Source organism: Coniophora puteana (genome assembly GCF_000271625.1).
Source record: "Coniophora puteana RWD-64-598 SS2 unplaced genomic scaffold CONPUscaffold_2, whole genome shotgun sequence".
NCBI classification, from domain to species: domain Eukaryota; kingdom Fungi; phylum Basidiomycota; class Agaricomycetes; order Boletales; family Coniophoraceae; genus Coniophora; species Coniophora puteana.
Window position 1 is genome coordinate 2,474,799 of NW_006913054.1, and position 23,822 is coordinate 2,498,620.

Below are 23,822 nucleotides of genomic sequence, written 5' to 3' on the forward strand. Positions count from 1 at the left end.
CGCTTCGCGCTGGAAATCGGTTGGACACAACAGCCAAGCCAGCTGAGTCGCCTTGCCCATTACCGCCAATGTAGGTATGTTCTCGCCAGCATCATCTGCTGGGCCCGATCAAATACCAAACCCTGCTCACGTACTTTAGATTCATTCCCGGCGACTTGGCTTACCATGTCCGTGCACGCCCAACTCCCTTGTCAACATGCAGAGCATCTAAGCGTTCTTCGTCATACGATATAGATCCGACGATTGAGAACCGTTTCCTCCAATGTCGGCCGCGTACCGCACAGCACCCCCAATCGCCACCCTCCATGATACGTTCGCGCAACCAGTCAGCGCCCTTTGCTTTGATCCAGTGTCAGACAGTATCTGGGCCGGGACAGAGACAGGGACGGTTGTTGCCCTTCACTCGATCCAAGGGATCCGGGGCGTGTCTTTCCCCGTAGGCGGTGGTCACCCCGTCCGGCACATCTCAGTCGGGAACAACTTCGTTCGGGCATATGGCGTAGCAGGAGTCGGCGTGGGCTCTTGGGCGAAAGGCGGAATGAACAAGTGGTTTTACCAGTGCGCGATTATATCTTGATTTGCCGCTCATATCTCAAGTAACCATCGTCTTGACTATCCAGACCCACAGCATCCCTGGCCGCCGTCTCGAACAACACATACGCGACCAACGTGATCGCCGCATCGACGGAGGACCAGCATGTGCTTCTCCTGAACTCGATGACTGGGGCGGCGCTTCGCCAGGCCGCCACCTCATCTGTGGTGACTCACCTCCAGTTCTCTTCGTCTGCCCTTCTCGCAGCATCGCGAGATGGGTTCATCCGAGTGCACGACCCGCGCAGCGGCATGCGGCGAGAAGACGGAGAGAGCCTGATCCAGCCACATACGACAGGGATAGAGGATATTCAGACGTCTGGGAACTATCTGTTTACGATTGGATGGAGCATGAGGTACATTTGTCCATGAATACCCCTACGAGATAGGATCGCTAACATCGAGGTTTGTCTAGGCGGGGTCATGCTTTTCCTGATCCTCTGGTAAAGATGTACGATATTCGCAATATGCGCCCCCTCCCCCCAATCCCTTTCTCGGACGGCCCAGCGTTCATCAATGTCCTGCCCAAGCAATCTTCGAGTTTGATTATTACCTCCAATCAAGGACTTGTCAACGTAGTTGATGTTTCTGATGTTGCTAATGCCAGCAGTTTCAACCAGGTGAGCAAAGTTACGAGGGGTTTGAAGATTCTTTTGTTGATGCAATTACCAGCTTGAGACAGGCTCGTACATCACATCCACCGCGGTATCCTCCAATGGGTCCTACGTTGCCTTCGGTGACGCATCCGGCGCGATTCACTTGCTTACCGCTACCGAAGAAAATGGGGACCAAGAAACAGAACTGTTCAATGGGTTTGAAGGGCAGCCCGCTGAGTGGGCGGATGTACCAGAACCTGTGCCCGAGATCACATGGACCGATGAAACGTGAGTTACACCGTTAAGCTCACTCTGTGTGATAAGCTCAAGGTTTGTAACAGACCTCTGAATACAATTGGCATGCCATATTACAATGAACTACTGCTCTCGTCATGGACGCCTGCTTTGGCTACATCACCCTGTCCACCGCCTACGAAGATCCCACCACAAATATTGAGCACAATGAAAACGAACGACAACGTCGCATATGCGGCTCTGCCAAAGGAGCTACGCGGTCGGCGGAATCGCGTTGTGCAGACGCAAACTCGCGAGGCACGGTTTAGAAGTGATAAACGGCGTAATGAGGTAAGCCCTCGATCCGTTATAAGGCGTTTGTGAAATAGGACTGACGAGCCTTGTAGTCTATCGATATGGAGTCGCTCTCACTTGACGACAGCGCCGAAGAGGTACCACGTCTCTATCGCAAGGTTGAGATTGAGTATTCCAAGTTTGGTGTTGAGGACTTTGATTTCGGGTTAGTATGGTGCCAGAAAAATTATACTGCTTTGGCTTACGTCCTGAACCAGTTTTTACAACAAGACGCCATACAGCGGTCTTGAGACCCATATCCTGAACTCCTACACCAATGCGCTTGTTCAGGTACTCAACTATTCTCCTACGGTCGCGCGGCTAGGGAGGTCGCACATTACAACTAATTGTCCCCGAGAACAATGTCTGTTGTGCGAGCTCGGCTTCGTGGTGCGAATGCTGGAGGATGCTCGGGGTACGAACTGCCAAAGCAGCAACTTCTGCAGAGCTGTGGGACTGCTAGCACATGGTTCATACTTTTTTATCCTTCAATTGCAACGATTACTGAGATATCCTCCAGCGCAAAACCAACTCGAACTCATCGACTACGGCGGCGAACCGAACGAGATTGACTATGCACACAAGATTCAGGCCTTCCACCGTTTCCTGGTTGATCATCTCTGTCTTGAGGGCAATGCTTTCCCGCATAACCCGGAGATTGTCAAGCCATCAAATTCACCGTTTCAGTCCGAACTCCACTCGCCGACGCAGTCGCCTGCTGCAGCACCCATCACGCAGCTCCTTGGTGTAGACGCTAAGAACGTCGTGGTGTGTACGAACTGCAAGGCCGTGCGCGAGAAGGAGAACATGACGCACGTGGTGGATATGATCTACCCCCGCAAAGTTTGTCTCTCGCTCGCTTTGCCTCCCTCTACAAATAAATTTCTAACCATCTGCTTTTTGTTTTCACATCAAAGCCGCTCCCTAATGAGCCGATTCCAGCAACTGACTTCGCAGGCATCCTCCAGTCCTCGCTGGTCCGTCAGCTGTCCTACAAGGCGACGTGCCAGACGTGCAAGTCCTTCGCGACATTCCTGTCCCAGCGCTCGATCCCAACACGCGATCTGCCTCCGGTGCTCGCTGTGAACGCGAGCGTGTACGGCGAGGACAGCCTCAGGTTCTGGATGGGCGGGCCGAATGGCGAGCCGGCGGGCGCGTGGGGGCGAGCGAGGAACGAGGGTGTGGGACGGGGAAGGAGGTTCCTCGAGGAGAGGGTCGAGATTTGTGGGCATGTTGAGGGTGTGGATGATCCGGATACGGTCGAGTATGAGCTCAGGGTCAGTTTTCTTTGTGTTTGGTTGTTGATTGTGTGAGGAGAGCTGAGTTTGGTGGTAATTCAGGGTATGGTGGTGCAGATCACAGCGAAGGACAAGAGTTCGCACCTCATTGCTATCGTCAAGGGTGCGCCGGATGATACCTTTCAGCGATTACTTTTACTCAGATTTTTTGCTCAGTCCCCGACGCGAGAAGCGAGAGCCCGTGGTATGTCTTTAATGACTTCGTCGTTCGCAATGTTAGCGAGGACGAGGCGTTGAGCTTCCCCGGGGCTTGGAAGGTCGGTGTCATTATTCTAGGTCAGGGAACTCCAAGCTCACTTTTGTTGCTCAAGGTTCCGTCCATTCTGTACCTCGAACGCGTGGATATTCGCCCGAAGCTTGATTTCAGTGGTCTGCCTGATGGCCTGGACCCTTCGATATTATGCCAGGACACGAACATTTCTATGTAAGTCAGATCTGTTATGCCGGGCTCAATCCTGACTAGCATCTGTCGATATAGCAATCGAGACCAATCACTAATTCAACACGAGTGCTTGAGGTTTGAGGAATTACCTACGCCTGGCACGCTCGTTGCCATCGACGCTGAGTTCGTCTCGATGCAGCAGGTCAGTCTCCTGCTTTCTTGATACAAGAATGCAAAGCTGAATTTATTGTGGCAATTTATAGGAAGAAATCGAGTATCGCTCGGATGGAACGAACCGTGTCCTACGTCCGGCGAGATTAAGCCTGGCGCGTGTGTCGGTGCTTCGCGAGGGCGGTGTGCCCTTCATAGACGACCATATCCACACTAGCGAGGCGATCGTCGATTATTTGACCGAGTTCAGTGGCATACGATGTAAGTTTTCAAGAGTGTGTGCAAGTTACCAGGATACTGAGCAACTGCTAGATGGGGACCTTGACCCACGGCTTTCAAGACATACTTTGACCCCTTTGAAGGTTGTTTACAAGAAACTCCGTTTGCTCGTAGACCGCGGGTGTATCTTCATTGGACATGGGTTATCGAAAGATTTCCGGATTATCAGTGCGCTTAGCTTCCCCCCATAAATTTCACGATAAATCTAAATTCGTTAATTTGTTCAGATATCTTCGTGCCCCCAGAACAAGTGATCGACACCGTTGACCTGTACTTTTTGCGCTCTCGCCAACGCCGTCTCTCGCTTCGGTTCCTGGCATGGATAATGCTGAACATACGCATTCAAGGCATCGAGCACGATTCTGTCGAGGATGCACGAACTGCACTGTCATTGTTCCAAGCGTACCAGGAGCTCGAAGGCCGAGGCGAGTTTGATCGAAAACTCGACGAAATATATCGGGAGGGCAAGGCGACAGGATGGCGACCACCGCCAGTAGAGGGTGCACCAAGTTCACCGCCCATTGGATCACCAGCTGTTGGATCGGGTCTTGCTGGTGCCATGACACCAACGACATCGCCTCAGCGCGGGGGAACTCCTCACGGGACACCCCAGGGATCTTTCGTTGGCGGCACAGGTTCAGGTGCCGTCAGCGGCGGTGTTGTTCTCGGTCGAACGCCAGGGTTAAGAGCGCTACAGGCTCAGGCTGGGTTTCCGTCTGCAGGGCAGCAGATAGGGCACTCGCGAGTGTTTGGAAGTGGAGGTTTTGGACCTGGGCAGGGCGGAGGTGTGTTTGGAGGCGGCCAAGGCATGCAGGGATCATTTGTAGCGCCGGGTCAGCAGATACCTGTGATGGGTGCGTTGCACGGTGCGTTTGCTGGCTTTAACGCCAATTTTGGACCGGGAGGTGGAGGGGTGTTTGGGAACGGGTGGGGAGGCAGTGAGGATGGCGGGTCAGGAAGGAGATGATGCTTGTGTTGTTTACTGATTTTGACTATGTATCGGTAGACATTCCTCTTGTCTAGTTACTGTCTTTGATGATCTATACTCCTTGTTCTTTGGTTGATAAATCATGTTGGCTGTTCATGAGTTGCAGCGGAGCGTGGATTCCGTGGGATGCATGAGGTCAACGTCCGCGGCAGTACTTGTCCCTGAACGGATTCGGTGCACTCGTCCATAATACCCTGTGCTTCTTCCCGCTGTACAGCAGGTACACTCTCTGTTCGACGACTTTGTTCTTTCTGCCGAATATTTTCCCCATCGACTGTACATCATCTCGCATTTCCTGAATTGAAGAATACATTTGCTTATTCGCGGGATCGCAATGTCCTCATCCCCAACGCCGGTCGCGGTCCCTTACCAAGCATATAGAGTGCGTAGCTTCTTTCACTTCTTGGATAGTATCCTCCACCCTCTTCGCCTTCATGATGTCTGCATTTTTGAGTAAAGCTGACTGACGTCTCTAAATGGCTCAACTCCTATACCTTGAATTGTTTCGTTGATCATCTCCAATATTGGCTGGGCCTGAATATTGAATTCTTGGCACGTAATGCAGTCCAAGCGACATGGGAGAACTTCGTCCGCAAACTTCAACAATAGTGCCCCATCTTCCCCTCCCCTCCAGGCCTCGCGCCCTTCAAGCATGGTGTTCGGTAGCCCCGGCCTAAACGGCAATGGTGGTTTCTCCTTGACGAATGGTGCACCTAATGGAAACGGCGTCGCACCACTAGCTGCAGCTGCAGAAATCTTCCCCGTCGAGAGAAAGGCTCCCATCACACCAGAGGCGAACAGCATTATCTCAGTTTTCCAAGAAGAGAAGCCCATCCCAACACCGACGCCAACTCCCGAGCCTATCTCTATCCATGTCACCCCGCACATCAATGGGCCCGTTTCTCGCACCGAAGACTCCCTACTTCCTGCTCTCCCAATAATCAAGGTGGAAAGCGCATCAACTGCCCCCATAAATGGCGACGCGAATCCAACGGAGAACGGCGAGGATGGGGAGGTAAAGATAGACGTTGATTCGCCAACTACGCCCACTGCCCTCGCAAGCGCCGGTGCTAGCGTAAACGGACCTCAGAATGGCAAGGACAAACGACCGGAAGTTTCAACTTCTCCACCATCCTCGAATCCCCCAGTGGCCTCACCGCCATTACAAGCCTCTGCCATGCCCTCTTCGCCTCCAAGTTCATCGACATCAAAGCCTTTGCCAGGCTCACGAAAGATATCGACATTCAGACGCGTACCTCTCCGTCCATCACCACTCAACCCCGAGGGGTCATCGACATCGCCGCGATCCGTGTCCACTTCGGTGATTCCGTCTCCTCAGCAAATACACACCCGCCTACCATCAAAGGCTACCCTGCTGCCGAGGCAGCTCGACCCACCTGCTCCTCCACCCAAGCCTGCTCACGCTCAACCCCTCATGCACCAGCGTACAATCTCGTCAGGCTCTTCAACATCGCCTCTCGGATCGTCTCCAACGACCATATCCCCTCTAGGCTCGCCGTTCTCGCCTACCCCTCCCACTGGCTCGCTTATGCCCTCACCAATGCCGGGGTCCTCTCTCAGAAACTCTCCCTTACCCTCCCCTGCGTCTGCACGCGCTCCGATCCTTGGTACCCAGTCTCCTCCAGCTCGCACTCCGATTCCACAGACCCCCGCTGCACTGGCCGCACCTTACGCCGTGCGCACGAATTTACACTCGACCACGCCGTCCTCTTCTGCACCCGCCACGCCATCTATGCCACTGCCCGGCGTCGCTCCACCAGGCAAAGCAAGAACTACGGCACCATATCGTCCCGGGTTCCAGCCAAAGGGCGTGTACCGCCCGCGAACAGACGCGTTCATCGAGGCACGGAATGCACATCTCGATGAGGCGCGCATCGAACGCACGAAGCTGGAGCGACGCTTTGAGAAGCTCGTGACGCTGCATTTCCCGGCCGAGGAGAAGGAGAAGGGCAAAGAGCGTGGGCGACTTGGGTCGGGATCTGGGTCGGGATTCAGTGGTTCTGCGGGAGCGGCGCCGGCGGTGGCAGCAGCGGTAGCGGCGGGGCAGAAGAGACCGGGGGTCGGGCTGCGCGGGGGTCCCGGGGCGAAGGAGGTGGTGAGGAGGTCGAGCAGTTTCTTCGATCCGGAGACGTGGAAAGGGCTCAAACCGGGTGAGCTGTGGAAAGGTGTCGTGTCGGGTGGGGAGAAGGACGAGATCAGAGGTGAGTCGTGCAAAGTCGAAATTGTTACATCCCGTTTTTCCTTTGTCGTGCAATTATATTTGTCATAATGGGCGGCAAACTGACGCTCTGTTTCATTCATGCAGTCGCGGAGCAGCGCATAGCACCCTGGGCAGACGACAGCAGCGAGTCGGCCTGTCCGATTTGCACCACGTCTTTCCATCCGCTTACAAACCGGCGGCACCACTGTAGACTTTGCGGAAAGCTGGTGTGTGCATCACCGCCTGCACCCGGAAGAACCGCCTGTTCGATCCGTTTCGTCGTTGACGGGCGCACGCGCGCGATCGAGGAAGTGGGCGAGGGCGTGGATTATGGGGTGCGCCGGCGCACGAGTTCGATAAGCGCGGGTGATGGAAAAGGCAAGGGCAAGGGCAAAGAAGAGGACGAGGACAAGTTCTTAAAGGGTGTGAGGGTGTGTGCAGAGTGCCGACCTGTGCTGATGTGAGTACAATTCATGAGGCATCTTGAGGGAGGAGTGCTCATGGTTTTGCAACAGACGACGGCAGTACTATCATTCAATGAGTCGGATACCGCCATTCGCTCGGTATTACGATGTACGTGCCCTTGGATTGCCTTTCTATTTTTATTATTACATGAGGCTTACCTCCCTACTCTACAGGCTCTCATATCCCTGGAGAAAGAGATTGGTGAGGACCTACCTCAATTTCAGGAGCTAGTCCTCAGCCTGTCGTACGTATCTCATTTTCTTGGTATGCTTTAATACTGATTTCATTCATGAAATAGGCAAACACCTGACGCACATCCACCCAAGGAGGCAACGGCAGCACGGAAGCGTCTTCTTGACGCTTTCTCATCCTACGATGCACTCTCAAAGCGAATCTTATCCCTACCCACCCCTGGCGGCCGTGGCTCATCGCAGGACCGCGTCCAACGTGCGATTGGGATGCGCGCCACCGCCTTCTTGCAGCAGAACATGGTCGGGCTGCAGGCACTACCTAAACCCACCCGGCGGGCCACCAACGGCTCCGGCACACCCAGCACTCCCGGTACGCCGGGCACGCCTGCGACAGAGGTGTCGGACGGTCGGGCGGATGCACTGGACGAGAGCGCGCGGGCGCTGCAGCCGCTGCTCGAGCAGGAAGCGCTCCTGGAGGGCTTCGTCGAGGAAGCTATGGCGCATCGCAAGTTCGAGGACGCGAGGACGCTGAGGAAGAATCTGGCTGAAATACGCGGGGAGATCTCGAGGATTGTGGGCACTGGTGGTGTCGTGCCGCCGTCATAGGCAATGCGGGCGTGGTTTTCACACCTCAGGATGGGTCGACATTTGCGCAGCACCCCGTTCCACCCTATGCCACTGTCGGTGCCGTCATCTTTAAATGCCTCAGTTTTGCTTCACCATCATGTGGACGTCATTCTAGATGCAAAGTCAAGAATAGAGAACATGGATCCATTTGTTAATCTTACATCACACTTCATGCAACCGGAACACAGGCATTCTTATTCATAGGTAATATTTATCATGGATGCTAGATGACCAGAAACAGAGCAATGCGACTTTATATGCCTTGCTGTTTACGCTCAGTGTTCTGCGCCTGCGGATAGAAGACGACAAACATAGGTGCGTGAGAACTGTGTACGGCAGCCCCTGTGACCACATAAATTGGACGAAATGACCGTGGACCAACAAATCACCACTTGTTGTTATCCTGAGACGACCACATACCTAAGCTACACTTCATGGCCAGCCGACATCGTCCGCATGCGATCAGTCAGAACGAGTCGGTTTTTCCTCGTTATATGGAGAGTCTGAGGTCTTCCGATAAAGATAAGTTCGAGGCGCGAATGGTCAAGCTCACGGGCTGGTTTACTTCCCCGAAGGCTTACTATGAGGAGAGCAAAGCATGGGCTATCAAGCTCCTCGAGGTTTGACACGTTCGATCTTTTTGTGGACACCGTCGTCGCGTTAACAACCCCGCGTTCGTACTCTAGGCGGCTCGAGAGAATATCGAGACAAACTACATCGGATCCAATGCCAGCGTTTCCACCGATGCGGAACAGCTCGAGCTTTTGCTCAAGCGCTTCTACGAGATGGCGAAAGAGATATGGTATTACAAGTACAAGTTTGACGGGGATCTGAGAGGTATGTGGCACTGAATATTTTGCCCTCTTCGCGCCACGCGTACTGGCAGGCTGACGCGCATGTCCCGTCTTGTCAGGTCGCCTCGACGCGGTCATGCAGGCCGCGACGCGATTGAAAGAGTCCGGTGGGGAAAATGTCGACGCGAATGCTTCCGCTGACATTGAAGTCGATGACGACTCGGTTACGATGACATCGTGAGTCGCGACGTCCAATTGATCGCATGCCCCTATCACGTGAAAGCGCGAATCTTGCCCAACATTGCATTCGACGATCATTGAAGCTTATACGTGACCTCGCTACTTGCAGAGATGGGAACTCTACAACCTCTATCGAGGAAGGCGAGATAACGGACGAGTATGACACGACCTCCACCACATTCACGACGCCGCCGACGACCTTCTCAACATTCGCAACGCCTTTAAAGCAGTCATACTCTATACTAGCAGCTGGTGGTCTTCCCGATTCGCCGCCTGATCCAGATGCTCTCCTTGCCGAGCTCGAGAAATGCACCGATCCTGCGTTTCATCGGACCATGGAGGTCCTGCGGAGAGGCTCCCATTGGCCTTCTGTGTCATTCGCCGAACTCGATCGTCATTCGCCTGTGTACAGTGAAGAACACGCCGCCTGCCAGTGGAAACCTGCACTCGATGGCGGTTCCTTGGGCGCAAAGTGGGTTGAGACCCCAGCTTCAAAACATTTGCTTGGTTCTTTCGGCGACGACGACCATGGCCTGGCCTCATCGAACATCATTGCTGAGCCCATGACTTCTCCCTGGAAACTCAGGAAAGGTATCTCTGGTGACCGAAGAACAGAACAGATCCAGCCAGATTCTCATGAGGTTTCTCCGCCAACGATGTCTATCGATGAGCTACTGAGCGAAGAGTACGTCTCAGAGGCTGCAGAGTTGGGAATGCCCCGATTCCCGGAAGAAGATACATTTGTCCTCTGTGCTCCCCGGAACAAACGCGACGACGAGACTGAATTCTCGTTCACATTGGACCCTGAGCAGTACGCACGTACGCAGCTTTGGGCGTCGCGTAAAAATGGGCCTGTGTAAGTTTTCTTACATTAGAAAATAGCTGCATTCCTTAAAGACAGCTGATGCCAGGAACGTGGACGGCGCGTTGTGCATTTCGCTGGGATGCTATCGCCAGAGCACTTTCATCGAGCTGATGAACCTTGGGACACACATATGGAAAGATCTCAACAATCTCACCAATCGTATGACGTGCGAGTGGCCAACCGAGCCCGCTTACGTGCAGGCGTTATTGCCGTCGAAGTGCACGAATATACCCATCTGTTTGCCCGGATTCGACATTGTCGTACGTGTTGACCCATCGCTTGTATGCCCTGACCCAAATTTGACTTGAACTCCGCACCGCTTTCGCTTTGGATATGGTTTGAATGTACAAAGCGCACGCCCGAAGGCTGTATCGACATCACCGAGCACGCGCGTGCCGGGGTGAACAACCTCACCATCGTCAAGCAGGGGCCCGTTGAGAGCCGCGATGATTTTCTCCTGATCGTGCACGCGCATCGCCCCACGGAACTGCAGCTTCAGCAGCTAGGCAAGCGCGCAAGGGTCCACAGCGGTTTCGCTCGCTTGATGACTGACATCCGCACTCAGTACAGTACGATCCCAGCTGAGTATCTCGCCCTATAGGATTGATGGCTCCGCACAACTTGACTTGTCGAATCGCTGTCGTTTCTTCGTTCTTGTACTAGCATTTTTGAGGATGTTCATAGGAAGAGTCGTTTTTGCATGACGAGGTGGAAGGAAGTACATACCATTGTAATTATACCAGCATTACACGCACATACCGAGACACCTGACTCTCCTCTTGATAATTGACACGGACACTTCGCTTATTGGTCAACATCGTCGCTTGATTTATTACGACAGATAAGATTAAGGCCATGCCAGTCACTGTGCGAATCTGCCTCGCAGAGACAGACGTGATCAAAGCAAACGTGTAACTAACAATAATGAGCTAGTAGGTATGAGTGTCATCAATGCAAAGGGTAGTGCGCAATGCCAAAAAAAAAGTGCAAACGGAGGACAAGGTCATATAGGTAGAGGGAGAGAGGGGTGTTTTGACGATGGAATGAGACCGCAAACCACAAAGGATCATCGACACTCGAACGAGGAAAATGGTGTGTAGAACTTGAAAGGCGTATCAGACGCAAAGGTGCCAGCCAAGGTGAACATACGAAACCAGACTGTGATTATACACATAATGAACAGAGAAAAAATGCAAAAAAATCGCAGCGGCTGCCACTAGCCTTCTTGCACCTGGGCGACAGGCTGAGCGATATTGAACGACATATGAGGCAAAGCGCTCCTGGGAACGTCATGCAACATGGGTGCATTCATAAGCTTGCTGCGTGCCTGCTGCGTGCTACGGCTGCGCGATAGGTTGGCGCCCAATCTGATGTCTATAGGTGGCGAAGCACGCCCAAGGCGGGACGGCGGGAACACCGAGGTTGCGGGTGATGCCGATGCCTGCGTGGTCATGGGCGAGTACCCTCGGGGTGTAGCAGGCGTGAAGGAGGACACGTGTAGCAGCATGGTAAATTCCTGCGTCGCATTCGTGAGCTCGACAACCTTTGCCCGGAGTGCCGGGAAGAGCTCGTGGCCGCTGCCGTGCATCTTAATTATGTTTGACAGTTTAACGACAGCCTATGATATTGAAGCGGATGTGAACCAAAGAAAGGTTAGGTTGAGGTTTGATATAGTTGAAGCGGAAAGCAAAACGCCGGTCAGCGCCCATCTTTATCGGAACAGAGCGAGACACATCACCTTCACAAATACATGAGCGTCCTCCCGAAACCCTCTCTTATCTGCCCCTGCTTCCCCGTCCCTGATAGCTCGTATGTGCGCCTTGAGCATCCCTGTTGTTTCTCTCGCTCGGGCAATCGCCTTCTGAACCTCTTCACTTCCGCCAGGCATGTCCCGTAGGTCTTCGACGATCCTGTCCATCATCCCCCACACGGCGGGGGCCGACTCCACCGCAACCTCCATAGCATCCAAGGCATCCTTATCAACGAGCGTCCGGGATTCTGGTATCTTCAGCGCATGTGGCTTATTCGGAGGCATCATTGGCGAGGACGATGCCGAAGAATTGGTCAACGACGCCTGCGACAACTGTCGCATATGATTTGTCGACTGTGCAGATGAGATGAGATTTCCTGTCGAAGCCGAAGCCTGTATGCGTACAGCGTTGTACCCTCCAGCCAAGCGCGAAGAAGCCAAACTTGCCGATGATGCAGATGTCAAAGCAGGGTGCCTGGGTCCGGTGCGCACCATAGGCATAGGACCGCTCATGCCGCTGAAGAATGCGGAAGACATCGCCGGAAGATCATAAGCAGGTAGCGACCTGCCAATCTCGACGTCTTTCGAGCTGAAGGAACCTGCATGCCGCCGAGACCTTGCTGCCCCCCCGAGCGAGTTTGGTTGCCGAGGGCGAGCAAGAGGCGCGCCATGCGGTGGCGGTGATTCCAGGGAAGCAGAGTTAGGACCATCCGGACTCGGCACGTTGCCAGCAAGGGGAAGAGTATGGGACCTAAATACGGACGGGCGGCGAAGGTCCGAGAGCAAAGGTTTAATTGCGTCAATATGAGGAGCCATTGACTGCCATGCACAGGATATCTCAGTGGTCGCTCCGTAAAAGGTTAGTATAAGAGAGCGCATATAGCGGTCATCGTCTTTGGACGCGAGAATCTTCAACTGAAGAGCGAGGACCCCTATTGCCTTCCCAAAGACGGCAACGGTGTCTCGACAACATTCTACCAGTCCACGGCACACTTGCGGGGGCGGTGTTGGCTTTTTCGCCAAAGCGTCGAAGCGGTCCAGAGAGCTGTTGAGCTGTGTCATATAGGTGTGCGCAGGGTCCGTAACCTTCTTCAGCACTGAAGATAGCTGTTGATCAATGGTGTAGGTAATGTAGTGTGATAACGCTTGGTACACCTGAGACACAGAGAAGTAGATGGACCGAGCACACTCGGCGAGATGACGTAGCGAAGGTGCGAGATTATTCGTCACAGCACCCGCAGGCAGAGAAGATAGACGCCTAAAATATGCGTTCCGCGCCTTGTCCACCTGAGGAGCAACTCTTTCGGCAGACCTCGGCGAATCCGTAGGTGGCGTGTACACAGATCTCGAAGGCCGCTGCTGACCAGATTCATCAGAGCCAGAGTCCTGTCGGTGTGACTGAGGAGAAGGCATTGAATATTCGCTTGCTGCATCTATTGAGAATGACCGCGACGAAGTTGAGATGGATTGTCCCCGTTGATCATGGTGTTCGATGCCGTTAGTTTCAGGCAGTGTCTTCTTGCTAAACAAAGCTGGCCGGCGATCACGAGTACCATTGACGGAGGACGCATTGCGGCTATGAAGGGGAAGGTCTGGAACTGCAGTGTGCTCCTCGTCGGTGGACGATACAGATTCTTCGGGAGTCGGGAGGTAGCTCTCTGGTGAGGCTGACCCAGAAGGGAGGACATACGAGCGCACCGCCTGCAATCTCAGTGGTGGTGGCCGCTCGTAACGTGGGGTGACGGGTGGCTTGGGGAGATCAGGGACTGCCGATGCATCAGATTCAAGCGAGAATGTGCGGGCGTGCGGGGTTACACCAGGATCGGGGTCGGGGTCTCGCATATGAGACCATGACTGGATACTGTCCTCGCTGAATGCTGGTGAGGACAATTCGCTCGAGTCAGGGAAAACTTCGCGCTCACATCGAGTCATCGAGAATAGCCTGCTGTTCGAGGATAGAGTCCAGACTGGGCTTTCGTTCGTCCACGTTAGCGCCATTGTCCCTGATCCACCTTTGAACTGACGCAATCCAGTCTTTCATGCTCTGGGGATCATCAGGGCCGACTAAATTGAGAGCACTTGTTGGTGGCCACTCGAGCGGGTTATGGTCTATCTTCAAGATGTCTAGATTCTGGAAATCTGCCAAGTAACTTGGCAGACGAGTTATCTTATTCCGCGACAAGCAGAACACCTAGGGTGTGACATGGGTTCATCTCGTAATTCAAGGTAATGTTGATGAGACGTACATGAATGTTGGCCAGCGTTCCAGGTCTGCTGGGTAGCCTTTTAATCTTATTACGACTAATATCTAATATTTCCAAGGAGGGCATTACGGTTAGCTAGGAGAGGGAGCGTAGAAATCAGCTTTGAATAGTTGCATTGATAGTCGAGAGGAGACGCACCACATCAGGGAATACAGAGAAACTATTGTTCTTCAAATTCAAATATCTCAACTGTGAAAGCAGCGCGAAAGCGGTTGGCAATGTTGCCAGTCGATTAAAACTAAGAGCAATTCTGCGAGGCCAAGATGTGTGAGACAAGCATGATGAACGACCGCGTGGTACAACGCGGGGTAGACGGTAGCGCACCGTTCTATAGAGCTTTCATCCTCGAGGGAATCACCTCTTCCGAACGTGGCCAGGTACTCTGCGCCATCAGCGCTCACGTCCGTCAGGTTGTGACGAGAGAGGTCGAGGGTTGCGCCATCGTCTGGGGAATGGAGACGGGCATCGACAATGTGCTCTTCGGTGAGAGAGGACTGAACGACTGGTGCAGGTTTGGATCCAGCGTTGCTCGGAGGTGCAGACGGCGTGCGCCCAGCTACACGGTCGACATCCGAGAGGGCCATTAGCAGTGGTGGTACAGGTCGACGGCTGGGCTGGTGGCAACGTCGAGCGGGGTGCCCATGCAACACACGCAAAGTTGACCTCTCCTCGCTTGATGGGTCGGTCCTTTTAGGCCTGTCTTGTCGGACATTACTCATCCCAACGCAACTCAATTCAAGCCCCAAGTACAGCGATGCTAATTACGATGGTTGAACGTGCTGCATCTCCATTTCACTATCCAAATCCCCATCCATTGTTTCCTACATATGGACAATATGTCTCAAAACCACATCGACACGGAAAAACTCGTCTCCTCGCTCCGCATCGCATGCCACCAGCCAGGAGGGAAGAACAGCAAATCGCCTGGTTCCAACACGGTACATAGTGCGGCCCGCGACGCCTCCGCCCAAAAAGCCGGATGCTCTTCCCTGGAGCGCTCTTCCATTTCTTTACTTCGGGGGAAAACGTCAACGCGTGAAGTGTTGCTCATCGAAGGATTCGTGTGATTCGCGGCAGGGTGGCTACTCTCTTTCCCTGCGTAAGGATACATGGACTCGGTCACCTCTGGAGGCGCCAGCCAGACAGTTTTTCTCCCTACTACCTGAGCTGAGCGTCAATCAGTACGTATATTTAGCAAAGAAGGTGGCGGCCGTATCACCATAGCAGTTGAAGTAGGGGTCCTACGGGTTGATGAATGTCAAGCGTCAAACGCCTAATAAATTTCGACTATGGCACGGTCGCACTCACCGTATGTGCCGGAGATATAGCTCCGGCTGGACCGAGCCAAACATTTATTACCAGCTGTTCTTCATTTCCTGGGGGCTTGTACTGCAGGAAGCTGTGAGGCGGAGACAACGTGGAATACACATAGTCGGGGATGATAATGTCGTCGCGCAACTGAGGAAACTGGATCATTAGATTGTGCTGGGCCAAGTATAGCACATCATCGGAATGTGGATTCTGATCATCACGAGAAGATATGGCGCTAAGGAAGTTGTCCCAATCCAGCAGCTTTTGTGTCCAGCTATCCGACCTATAGTCAGCGCCAACTTCAACAGGCACGATCCTGCCGGGGCCAGCTAGTGATTGCAAATATTCAACGGAGCGCCAGGGGTGGTTCGTGAGAGCAGGCCAATCAGATACATGTCGCCGCAGGACGAACGGGGTCTTTGACCATTGCTCCTGAAAAGAGAGAAATGAAGGAGCAGATGACAGGGAAGGAACATCGCTGCCGCAGGGCGTAGGGCCATATGCTCCCACACGAGACGAAGGACCACCAAGTAACCGGCCGGAGGCGCTCGCTGGTTTGAGATTCACTGACTGTATCTGACATATGAGTTCGTGAATCAGGTCCAAGCGACCTTCCCCTGGTGCGGCTGCTATGATAAGAGCGGAGTCGAGGGCTTTGACGCTGGCCAGCGCAGCTTCCTCGGTCACGTCGTCTCCACAGAAGGTAAGTCCGCCAAGGGCTCTCAGAATGGATGTCTCCGTGTAGAAGCGCCTCCAGCCGAACTGAGCGGCGGCAGTACAGGAAGCTATCTTGGTATGGGCAGTTTGGATGACCTGGTCCAGCTGAGCGAGCGTCTGAGTCGTTGCCGTGCCATTCTGAAGCGAGCGAGCAGCATCGAGGAGAGCTGAAGCGACCTCTGGTTCCGAAGACGCCAATGCTTTTGGTACGAGATACAATCAGGACACTGCTCGATGCATCATTACATCCAAGAGCGTGCCACTGATACAAAACGTATTCTTACCTGCAATGTGCGGGTCCTTCCGTGACACAAGCTCGTCAACCAGTTCGTCGAGCACCTGGATGTAGAACGACATCGGTATGTCTTGAAGTTGCCAGTGATAAGGTAAGACCTGTTTGGGCGAGTCAGTGTCAAGGAATTCTCGTGTAACTCCACGTGGGAATCGAAGATCTGTCACAGTCACGTGAATGGTACGTGACCGACATTTTTCTTTTTTCGTCACGGGGGCGAGAAGATAAAAAGGACAACGAGGAAGGAGCCGCCGTGAGAAAGTTCCCCAGACGATCATTTCCTCCCAAAGCGCATTTCTTCAGCGGCAACTGCCGACGGCGTAGACCGCTTTCCTTTTTCGGACATGACTTCTAGGTACGACTTCGTCTACGATGTATTATGGCAGAATTTAGTGTTAATAAAACATACCCTCCAGGTTGGACCGGCTCCTCCTTCTCCTTGACACTGGCTCGTCATCCTCCGTGAGGAATACCGCAGCAAAGCAGCTTGCGCAACTTGCAGCAAAGAGCGTTATCAGCGACGTTGCAACCGAGGATGACATCAAGACCACCCGCCAACGTGCCTCGCTCGAGGATTCATCTGCATGGACGGAGTTGATGTCAGTGGTGGCGCGGGTGAGTGCAAGTGCATATAAACATCACAGCTAAGGCTATAATGGTCGCCCAGATATTACCATACTTGCAGTCAAGGAACTTCGAGACTCGCTCTGCAGCATCCAATGCCCTCTCACAAATATTTTCGCTGGTGCCTGTATGGCGGCCTCAAGAGACGGACATGAAGGTTGACGGAGATTCATCTCCACCCGAATTTCCTGCGTTCTCTGTCCAGATCTTGATGCAGGGCGGAAAGCTCCTCCTCGCATCGTCGGGGAAGGAATTCTCAAAACCACAAGGGATTCTTTCCAACCCTGTCGAGCTGAAACGTGCACGGAAGGAGGCGATGGGGAGGTTGGGCTTGGACTTCCTGGACAGCGTAGGTGGGGCGGATGAGATGGACCTTGACAAGGAGTTGGGCATGGAGGAGAATGGGGATGCGGAGCCAGAACCGGAGAGTGCGGTGAAGATGGAACTGACTGTGCCTCCCATGACGCCAATAGAGGTGGATCCGCCAGTCAAGAGAGAACAACCTCATGCGATCCAGATCCAGACGTCTGGGTCTACGCCATCCTCCCCTCCTCCAGCTACGCCTTTAACACCTGCCGGCGATGGCCCGGATCTGAGCGGACTATCTGCTCGCGAACGGAATCGTCTCAAGCGCAAACGCAAACCCGGCAACTCCGCGTTTGTGGCTGCCCCACCTCCAACGAATGCACCGGGGGCGAAATACACACCAACAATTGCAGGACCATCGAATAAGTGAGCATAACGCATATACTTATCTGGATGAATCATTACTTACATTCGTGATTAGGGTTCGACTAGTGTCAAGCGAGGAAAAGGAGCTTCCTGCAGCACGAAAGGACAGCCCACAACCCGCACCCGCAGGGCCGTCGACAGACAAAGTCGTGGTGGACCCTACCAAAGGTGGTGCAGTGTCGCCAAAATCACCACAACAGTCCAATACTTTGGAAGTGACGCCCGGTGTATGGGTATGGGATAGGATCGTGCGGCTTTTGGAAATTGATCTTTTCTCGGCCAACTGGGAGGTCCGGCATGGTGCTGCCCTGGCGCTCCGGGAACTTTTGAAGGTGCAGGGATCCGGCGGCGGTATGCAAGGTTAGCTCGTTCGACTTCGTGACGTGCGTAGGTTGCTGAACATTTGCAGACGACGCAAGTCACGAACAGAACGAGTTCAACCATGAACGGTGGTGCAATGATCTAGCCGCGAAGCTTCTATGTGTTTTTGTTCTTGATAGGTTTGGCGACTTCGTGTCTGATCAAGTAAGCTGAACCTCTGTGTATCTGTGATTTATTAACTCTCAGTAGGTCGTTGCTCCTGTTCGCGAAACTGTTTCACAAACATTAGCATCGCTACTAATCCATATGCCCCGACGTTCCGTCAGCCACGTCCATTCAAATCTTCTTCAAATGATAAGGCAAGATTTCGACCTGACGAAAGATGCTATCAAGGATGGCAAGGGACATGTATGGCAGGTTAGACACGCCGGTTTGCTGGGAATAAAGTACGAAGTGGCCGTGAGATCGGACCTTTTCCTTCCCAGCGAAGGTGATTTGCAGAGTCAAACCGCGAAAGAGATCCTTCAAGGCGTGGTAGACGCGGCTGTCTTGGGGTAAAGTCTTTTCCCTCTCCTTATATGACCAAGAATATTAATTTCTGCTGTATCGTTAGTCTCGGTGATCATGACGATGACGTTAGGGCTGTAGCTGCTTCCTGCCTCCTACCTGTGGCTGAACAGCTAGTCCATCAATTGCCAGAGTGTTTAGACCGAGTCCTAGTAGTTTTATGGGGATGTCTCGGGGACATGAAGGATGACCTTAATTCAAGCGTTGGCGCTGTAATGGATTTGCTAGGTCCGTCGCCCCGCTTTCGAGCAAACGACTTTTTTTATTGACCTTCTTTAGGCAAATTGGTAACTTATGATCGAGTCATTGACATTCTCGCGCAAGCCTCTGTTTCGTGCGTTTCAGCTATCAATATCCTTTTCTTGCCTAATGAGCGAACAGTCTACCTCTCACTCAATTGGCACCTACACTATTCCCATTCTTCCGACATACCATACCTAATGTCCGCCTCGCCGTAGTTAACACCCTTCTTTCCTTCATGACCGTCCCCTCCCTTCCTCGTGACTGGATTGTCACGCCATTCCTTTGCTTACTCTTCCAAAATCTCATCGTCGAAGAACGTCGAGACATTCGGACTACCACTTTGAAGGCTTGGCAGATCGCGCTCGAGATCATCTCTGGGACGCCGGGATGGATGAGAGAGGTGGCTCACCAACAGGTTGTCTTGGATTGGTATGCGATCATTATGACGCCGTTGGGAGTACCCATCAACAATGTGACGTTCTTTAACCCGGTTACGAACACCGATGCGGATGGCGAGAGGCACAATGTCGACAAGAACATGCTGGCGCAGGATCTCTCCCTCGTTTCTGTCGAGGTCATCCTGCAAGCACGAATAGCAGCAGCTACGGCGTTGGCATACTTGATTGCATATTGGCCAGAGAAGGTAACCTGAATAACACCTTTTCTCAATCCTGTCGCTAACGAAATCAACAGGATTCCTTCGAGGAGCTGTTCCAACCAATACTGATCCACTATCTTGATTCTACGAGTATGCTCCAGAAATTCTTATCCGCAATCATTGCAGAAGAATGGGCTCGTTCTTCCCCTCCGTCTGTTATTGAGAATTCTTCTCTGGCACAAGACCTTAGCGCACGAACTCTGGCCTGGCTACAAGGTCCTCCACCAAACGCATACCACGAAATGGCCCTTACGTTACATCGCATCCATGCTGATTGCTTCTCTCTGCTCCAAGGCTTCGCTACCGAGTGCAAACTTCCTATTTCTATCATACCCAAACTTGGAACCGAGATCGACATCATGGGAACGAGGGAGGATTGCTTCACCGTTGACAAGGCCAAGGAAGCCGTCGGCGAGATGTACACGGAACTCAAGAACAAACTCGGACGCACGAAGAAGCGCGAGCTCACACTTCTTGCTGAAAAGCGGGCAAGTGTCGTCCAGACCATCGAACGATATGGGGAGATCAAGGCACAGCATGATGTTCGGGTCTCAGCCGCCTTTGCCGCAGCGTTTGTTGCCTTCAAGAGCACGCCCGACAAGGTCAGCCCGGTAGTCAAAGGCATCATGAACGGCATCAAGGTCAGCATTAGTCGCAGTTGCCCCGGAAGAAACTAACATTTACTCTAGAACGAGGAGAACATCGATCTCCAGACTCGCTCGGCAGCTGCTGTTGCGCTCTTCGTCGAGTTCTGCGTCCAGCACAAATTATCACAACCGCCGGATAAGATAGTCAAGAATCTGTGTACATTCCTCTGCCAAGATACCGAGCAGACACCGACGTTTGCATACAGCCGCAATATGCTGAAGGGTATCTTGACTTTCCAGACCCTCAACAAATCGGAGGTGGTGCGTAACGGGAAGGACCACGACAAGACCAAGGATGAAGGAGGTGTCAACAGCCGTCTGTCAAGACGTGGCGCGTCCCTTGCGTTCCAGAAGCTGTCGGTCAAGTTTGGGGCCAAGCTCCTGGAGACTATTCCAAAAATGTGGCATTCCATGGCTGGTGGCCTGCTGAGCGCGTGTTCCACGGAGTCGCCTCAAGAAGCCGACCGCCTTATCGACAAACAGTACGGGCAGGACGTCGTAGACTCGCTTAGCGTTCTGGAAGCTGTCGCACCCACACTGCACGAGGACTTGTGGCCAAAACTTGCTGAGCTATTCCCGATGATGTCAATCTGCCTCCGGAGTCGCTTTTCTATCATACGCCAGTCCGCTGCCAAGTGTCTTGCAACAGCATGCTGCGTGATGACCTCAGAAGCGATGCGCTTTGTTATCGAGAATATCATTCCTCTCCTTGGTGATCCCGTGGTGCTGTCCAATAGACAGGGCTCAGCAGAGCTGATATACCGTACGGGTCATCTAATTTGAAGCTATGCAGTATTATTGACTTATTTGTCAGATATTGTGCAGAAGCTCGACATCAAGGCACTGCCCTATGTTATCTTCCTTGTTGTTCCTGTTCTTGGTAGAATGAGCGATCCCGACGATGACATTCGATCTACTGCAACGAACACCTTTGCGTCTCTGGTCAAGATGGTGCCTTTGGAGGTATGTTGACGTAGGTGTTCGTGCTTATCGAGATTGACCTTTCTCCAGGCTGGATTGCCAGATCCCCCTGGTTTCCCGGAAGAGTTGCTGAAACGTCGCGTGGAAGAACGTCAGTTCCTTACGCAGCTTCTGGATGGCAGCAAGGTCGAGCAATACGAGATCCCTGTCAAAATCGATGCAGAGCTACGGAAGTACCAGCAGGATGGTGTTAACTGGCTGGCTTTCCTCGCCAAATATCAGCTGCATGGTATTCTATGCGACGGTAAATTTTACTCGCAAAGTGACAAAGTCATAATTCTGATCGGGACTCTCCCAGATATGGGTCTTGGCAAGACTTTGCAATCAATATGTATCCTCGCGAGCAAGCACCATGAACGAGCTAAGAAGCACGAAGAAACTCAAACTCCCGACACTGTCCACCTTCCCTCTCTCATAATCTGCCCACCGACACTAACAGGCCACTGGTACTACGAGATTCTCAAGTATGCCGAAAACCTGCGCCCAATCCTCTACACTGGCAATTCTCGTGAAAGAGCAAAATTGATCACCAAAATTGCCAAGAAGGACATCGTCATTACCTCCTACGAGGTAGTCCGCAATGACATCTCCAGCCTGGAGGACATTAACTGGCTATACTGCATTTTGGACGAGGGGCATGTCATCAAAAACGGGCGGACCAAGCTCACGAAGGCGGTGAAGTGCATTCAAGCCCAGCATCGTCTCATTCTGTCGGGGACTCCGATCCAGAACAACGTGCTTGAATTATGGAGTCTCTTCGACTTCCTGATGCCCGGCTTCTTGGGTACGGAGACATTATTCAATGAACGATTCAGCAAGCCTATCCTATCAAATCGCGATGGCAAGGCCAAAAGTGGTGAAGCAGGTAATTTTTTTGCTGCTTATTCATTTATACCTCATCTAATATTGCATTAGCTGCACTTGCTCTGGAAGCTTTACACAAACAAGTCTTGCCATTCCTGCTGCGCCGCCTGAAAGAAGACGTGCTTCACGATCTCCCGCCAAAGATCATCCAAGACTACTATTGTGATCTTTCCGAGGTTCAGAAGATCTTGTATGACGACTTTGACAAATCTCAAGCTAAGAACGAGGTGGAGGGCATCGTCCAAAAGTCAGGACCTGCGCCGGATGGAAAAGGTACCGGTCAACAGCATATCTTCCAGTCGCTTCAGTACTTGCGGAAATTGTGCAATCATCCATCACTCGTTCGCAAAACGAACGAGGGCGCTGTTGTCAAGGCTTTGGGGAAGGTGGGTTGCGATGTGAAAAACCTGAGTGACATCCAACATGCACCGAAACTTTTAGCTCTCCGGTCCGTTCCATTAGTTTTGCTTCTCAGTGAAATTCACTGATGTTGTTGATGCTTCCTAGTCAACTTCTGACAGATTGTGGTATTGGCGGCGGCTCTGGCGGCGGTTCTGAGAAAAACGAGCCAAGCGAAGCTATCACCGAATCTGCTGGGGCTTTCTCTCAACATCGCGCTCTCATTTTCTGCCAGATGAAGCAAATGATTGACATCATTGAAAACGACCTCTTCAGACAACACATGCCATCGGTCACGTATATGCGCCTTGATGGAAGCACGGATGCGAATAAGCGCCACGCTATCGTGCAGACGTTCAACGGCGATCCCAGTATCGACTGCCTACTTTTGACCACGCATGTTGGTGGCCTTGGTCTTACGCTCACGGGAGCGGACACGGTCATCTTCGTCGAGCATGACTGGAACCCGATGAAAGACCTCCAGGCTATGGATCGTGCTCATCGGATTGGCCAAAAGAAGGTTGTCAACGTTTACCGCCTCATTACGAAAGGCACTTTGGAAGAAAAGATCATGGGGTATGACCCTCTTGTTCGCGCATCCTGTTTAGTTCCTGACTTTCTTCCCCTAATAGTTTGCAACGCTTCAAGCTAAACATAGCAAACTCAGTAGTCACTCAGCAAAACTCGGGCCTCGCCTCCATGGACACCGAACTTGTCCTGGATTTGTTCAAGCGAACCACTGAAGAAGAAGACGCGGCTGCGGCCAAGAAGGCCAAGGAGGCAGCTGGGCCGGTCAGCCAAAAGGCCATCTTGCAGGGTCTCGAGGACTTACCAGCCGAAGACGAGTACGAAGGACTCGATCTACCTAGTTTCATGGGATCATTGGGGAGTTGAAGTATGTGACGTTTCCTATGTCCGTTCGCGCTTTCGTGTTCATGCTGCACTTGCTCTCGCATTACCACTACAACCTAATTCTGGTTATCTTAGTCGCCTGTACATGTACACTTACCTTGCAATAATGTATAGTGTAGCCCTATATACAATAGAATGCTCTTGCTCTGATCGCTTGCTCTAGATTTATCGGACGGACTGTACTCAGACTGTACTATTTACTTTACGTGCGTCATAATGAGCAGACCTATTGATATGTTCCGCG

The 23,822-nt window shown here is 52.7% G+C and overlaps 7 protein-coding genes across 7 annotated transcripts; 5 read left to right on the plus strand and 2 right to left on the minus strand.

Annotated features, from left to right (window-relative positions):
• Window positions 1-2: 2 nt before the first annotated feature.
• On the plus strand, window positions 3-4,872 carry CONPUDRAFT_135190 (PAB-dependent poly(A)-specific ribonuclease subunit PAN2; the record flags this gene model as incomplete). Its single annotated transcript, XM_007766737.1, has 19 exons — window positions 3-74; window positions 140-167; window positions 235-558; window positions 621-947; window positions 1,007-1,211; window positions 1,264-1,475; window positions 1,529-1,772; window positions 1,829-1,941; window positions 1,994-2,244; window positions 2,296-2,618; window positions 2,693-3,052; window positions 3,116-3,176; window positions 3,230-3,330; window positions 3,385-3,497; window positions 3,552-3,657; window positions 3,719-3,887; window positions 3,939-4,073; window positions 4,133-4,405; window positions 4,439-4,872. The coding sequence occupies exons 3-19, from the start codon at window positions 263-265 to the stop codon at window positions 4,870-4,872; spliced, it is 3,723 nt and encodes a 1,240-aa protein (XP_007764927.1). The 5' UTR covers window positions 3-74; window positions 140-167; window positions 235-262.
• Window positions 4,873-5,075: 203 nt separating this feature from the next.
• CONPUDRAFT_135191 (uncharacterized protein) lies at window positions 5,076-8,659 on the plus strand. The gene is made up of 6 exons (XM_007766738.1): window positions 5,076-5,275; window positions 5,459-7,115; window positions 7,220-7,574; window positions 7,630-7,687; window positions 7,753-7,823; window positions 7,878-8,659. Exons 1-6 carry the CDS (start codon window positions 5,228-5,230, stop codon window positions 8,374-8,376), a joined length of 2,688 nt encoding a protein of 895 aa, XP_007764928.1. The 5' UTR covers window positions 5,076-5,227; the 3' UTR covers window positions 8,377-8,659.
• Window positions 8,660-8,831: 172 nt separating this feature from the next.
• CONPUDRAFT_150252 (uncharacterized protein) lies at window positions 8,832-9,432 on the plus strand (the record flags this gene model as incomplete). The annotated part of the gene is made up of 3 exons (XM_007766739.1): window positions 8,832-9,017; window positions 9,084-9,234; window positions 9,311-9,432. The coding sequence occupies 3 exons, from the start codon at window positions 8,832-8,834 to the stop codon at window positions 9,430-9,432; spliced, it is 459 nt and encodes a 152-aa protein (XP_007764929.1).
• Window positions 9,433-9,454: 22 nt separating this feature from the next.
• On the plus strand, window positions 9,455-10,897 carry CONPUDRAFT_150253 (uncharacterized protein; the record flags this gene model as incomplete). Its single annotated transcript, XM_007766740.1, has 3 exons — window positions 9,455-10,287; window positions 10,343-10,577; window positions 10,649-10,897. 3 exons carry the CDS (start codon window positions 9,455-9,457, stop codon window positions 10,895-10,897), a joined length of 1,317 nt encoding a protein of 438 aa, XP_007764930.1.
• A 615-nt stretch (window positions 10,898-11,512) lies between these two features.
• On the minus strand, window positions 11,513-14,894 carry CONPUDRAFT_47121 (uncharacterized protein; the record flags this gene model as incomplete). Its single annotated transcript, XM_007765800.1, has 6 exons — window positions 11,513-11,914; window positions 12,035-13,907; window positions 13,969-14,237; window positions 14,293-14,385; window positions 14,449-14,560; window positions 14,635-14,894. The coding sequence occupies 6 exons, from the start codon at window positions 14,892-14,894 to the stop codon at window positions 11,513-11,515; spliced, it is 3,009 nt and encodes a 1,002-aa protein (XP_007763990.1).
• Window positions 14,895-15,032: 138 nt separating this feature from the next.
• On the minus strand, window positions 15,033-16,715 carry CONPUDRAFT_162640 (Clavaminate synthase-like protein). The gene is made up of 4 exons (XM_007766741.1): window positions 16,623-16,715; window positions 15,619-16,538; window positions 15,530-15,551; window positions 15,033-15,477 (listed from the first exon to the last, which is right to left on the minus strand). Exons 1-4 carry the CDS (start codon window positions 16,693-16,695, stop codon window positions 15,152-15,154), a joined length of 1,341 nt encoding a protein of 446 aa, XP_007764931.1. The 5' UTR covers window positions 16,696-16,715; the 3' UTR covers window positions 15,033-15,151.
• Window positions 16,716-16,901: 186 nt separating this feature from the next.
• CONPUDRAFT_80033 (uncharacterized protein) lies at window positions 16,902-23,736 on the plus strand. Its single transcript, XM_007766121.1, has 17 exons — window positions 16,902-16,985; window positions 17,047-17,245; window positions 17,298-17,986; window positions 18,042-18,346; window positions 18,396-18,511; window positions 18,557-18,861; window positions 18,921-19,102; window positions 19,154-19,208; window positions 19,256-19,760; window positions 19,811-20,416; window positions 20,465-21,185; window positions 21,237-21,385; window positions 21,434-21,647; window positions 21,702-22,268; window positions 22,319-22,715; window positions 22,775-23,242; window positions 23,299-23,736. Exons 1-17 carry the CDS (start codon window positions 16,975-16,977, stop codon window positions 23,558-23,560), a joined length of 5,751 nt encoding a protein of 1,916 aa, XP_007764311.1. The 5' UTR covers window positions 16,902-16,974; the 3' UTR covers window positions 23,561-23,736.
• The last annotated feature ends 86 nt before the right edge of the window (window positions 23,737-23,822 follow it).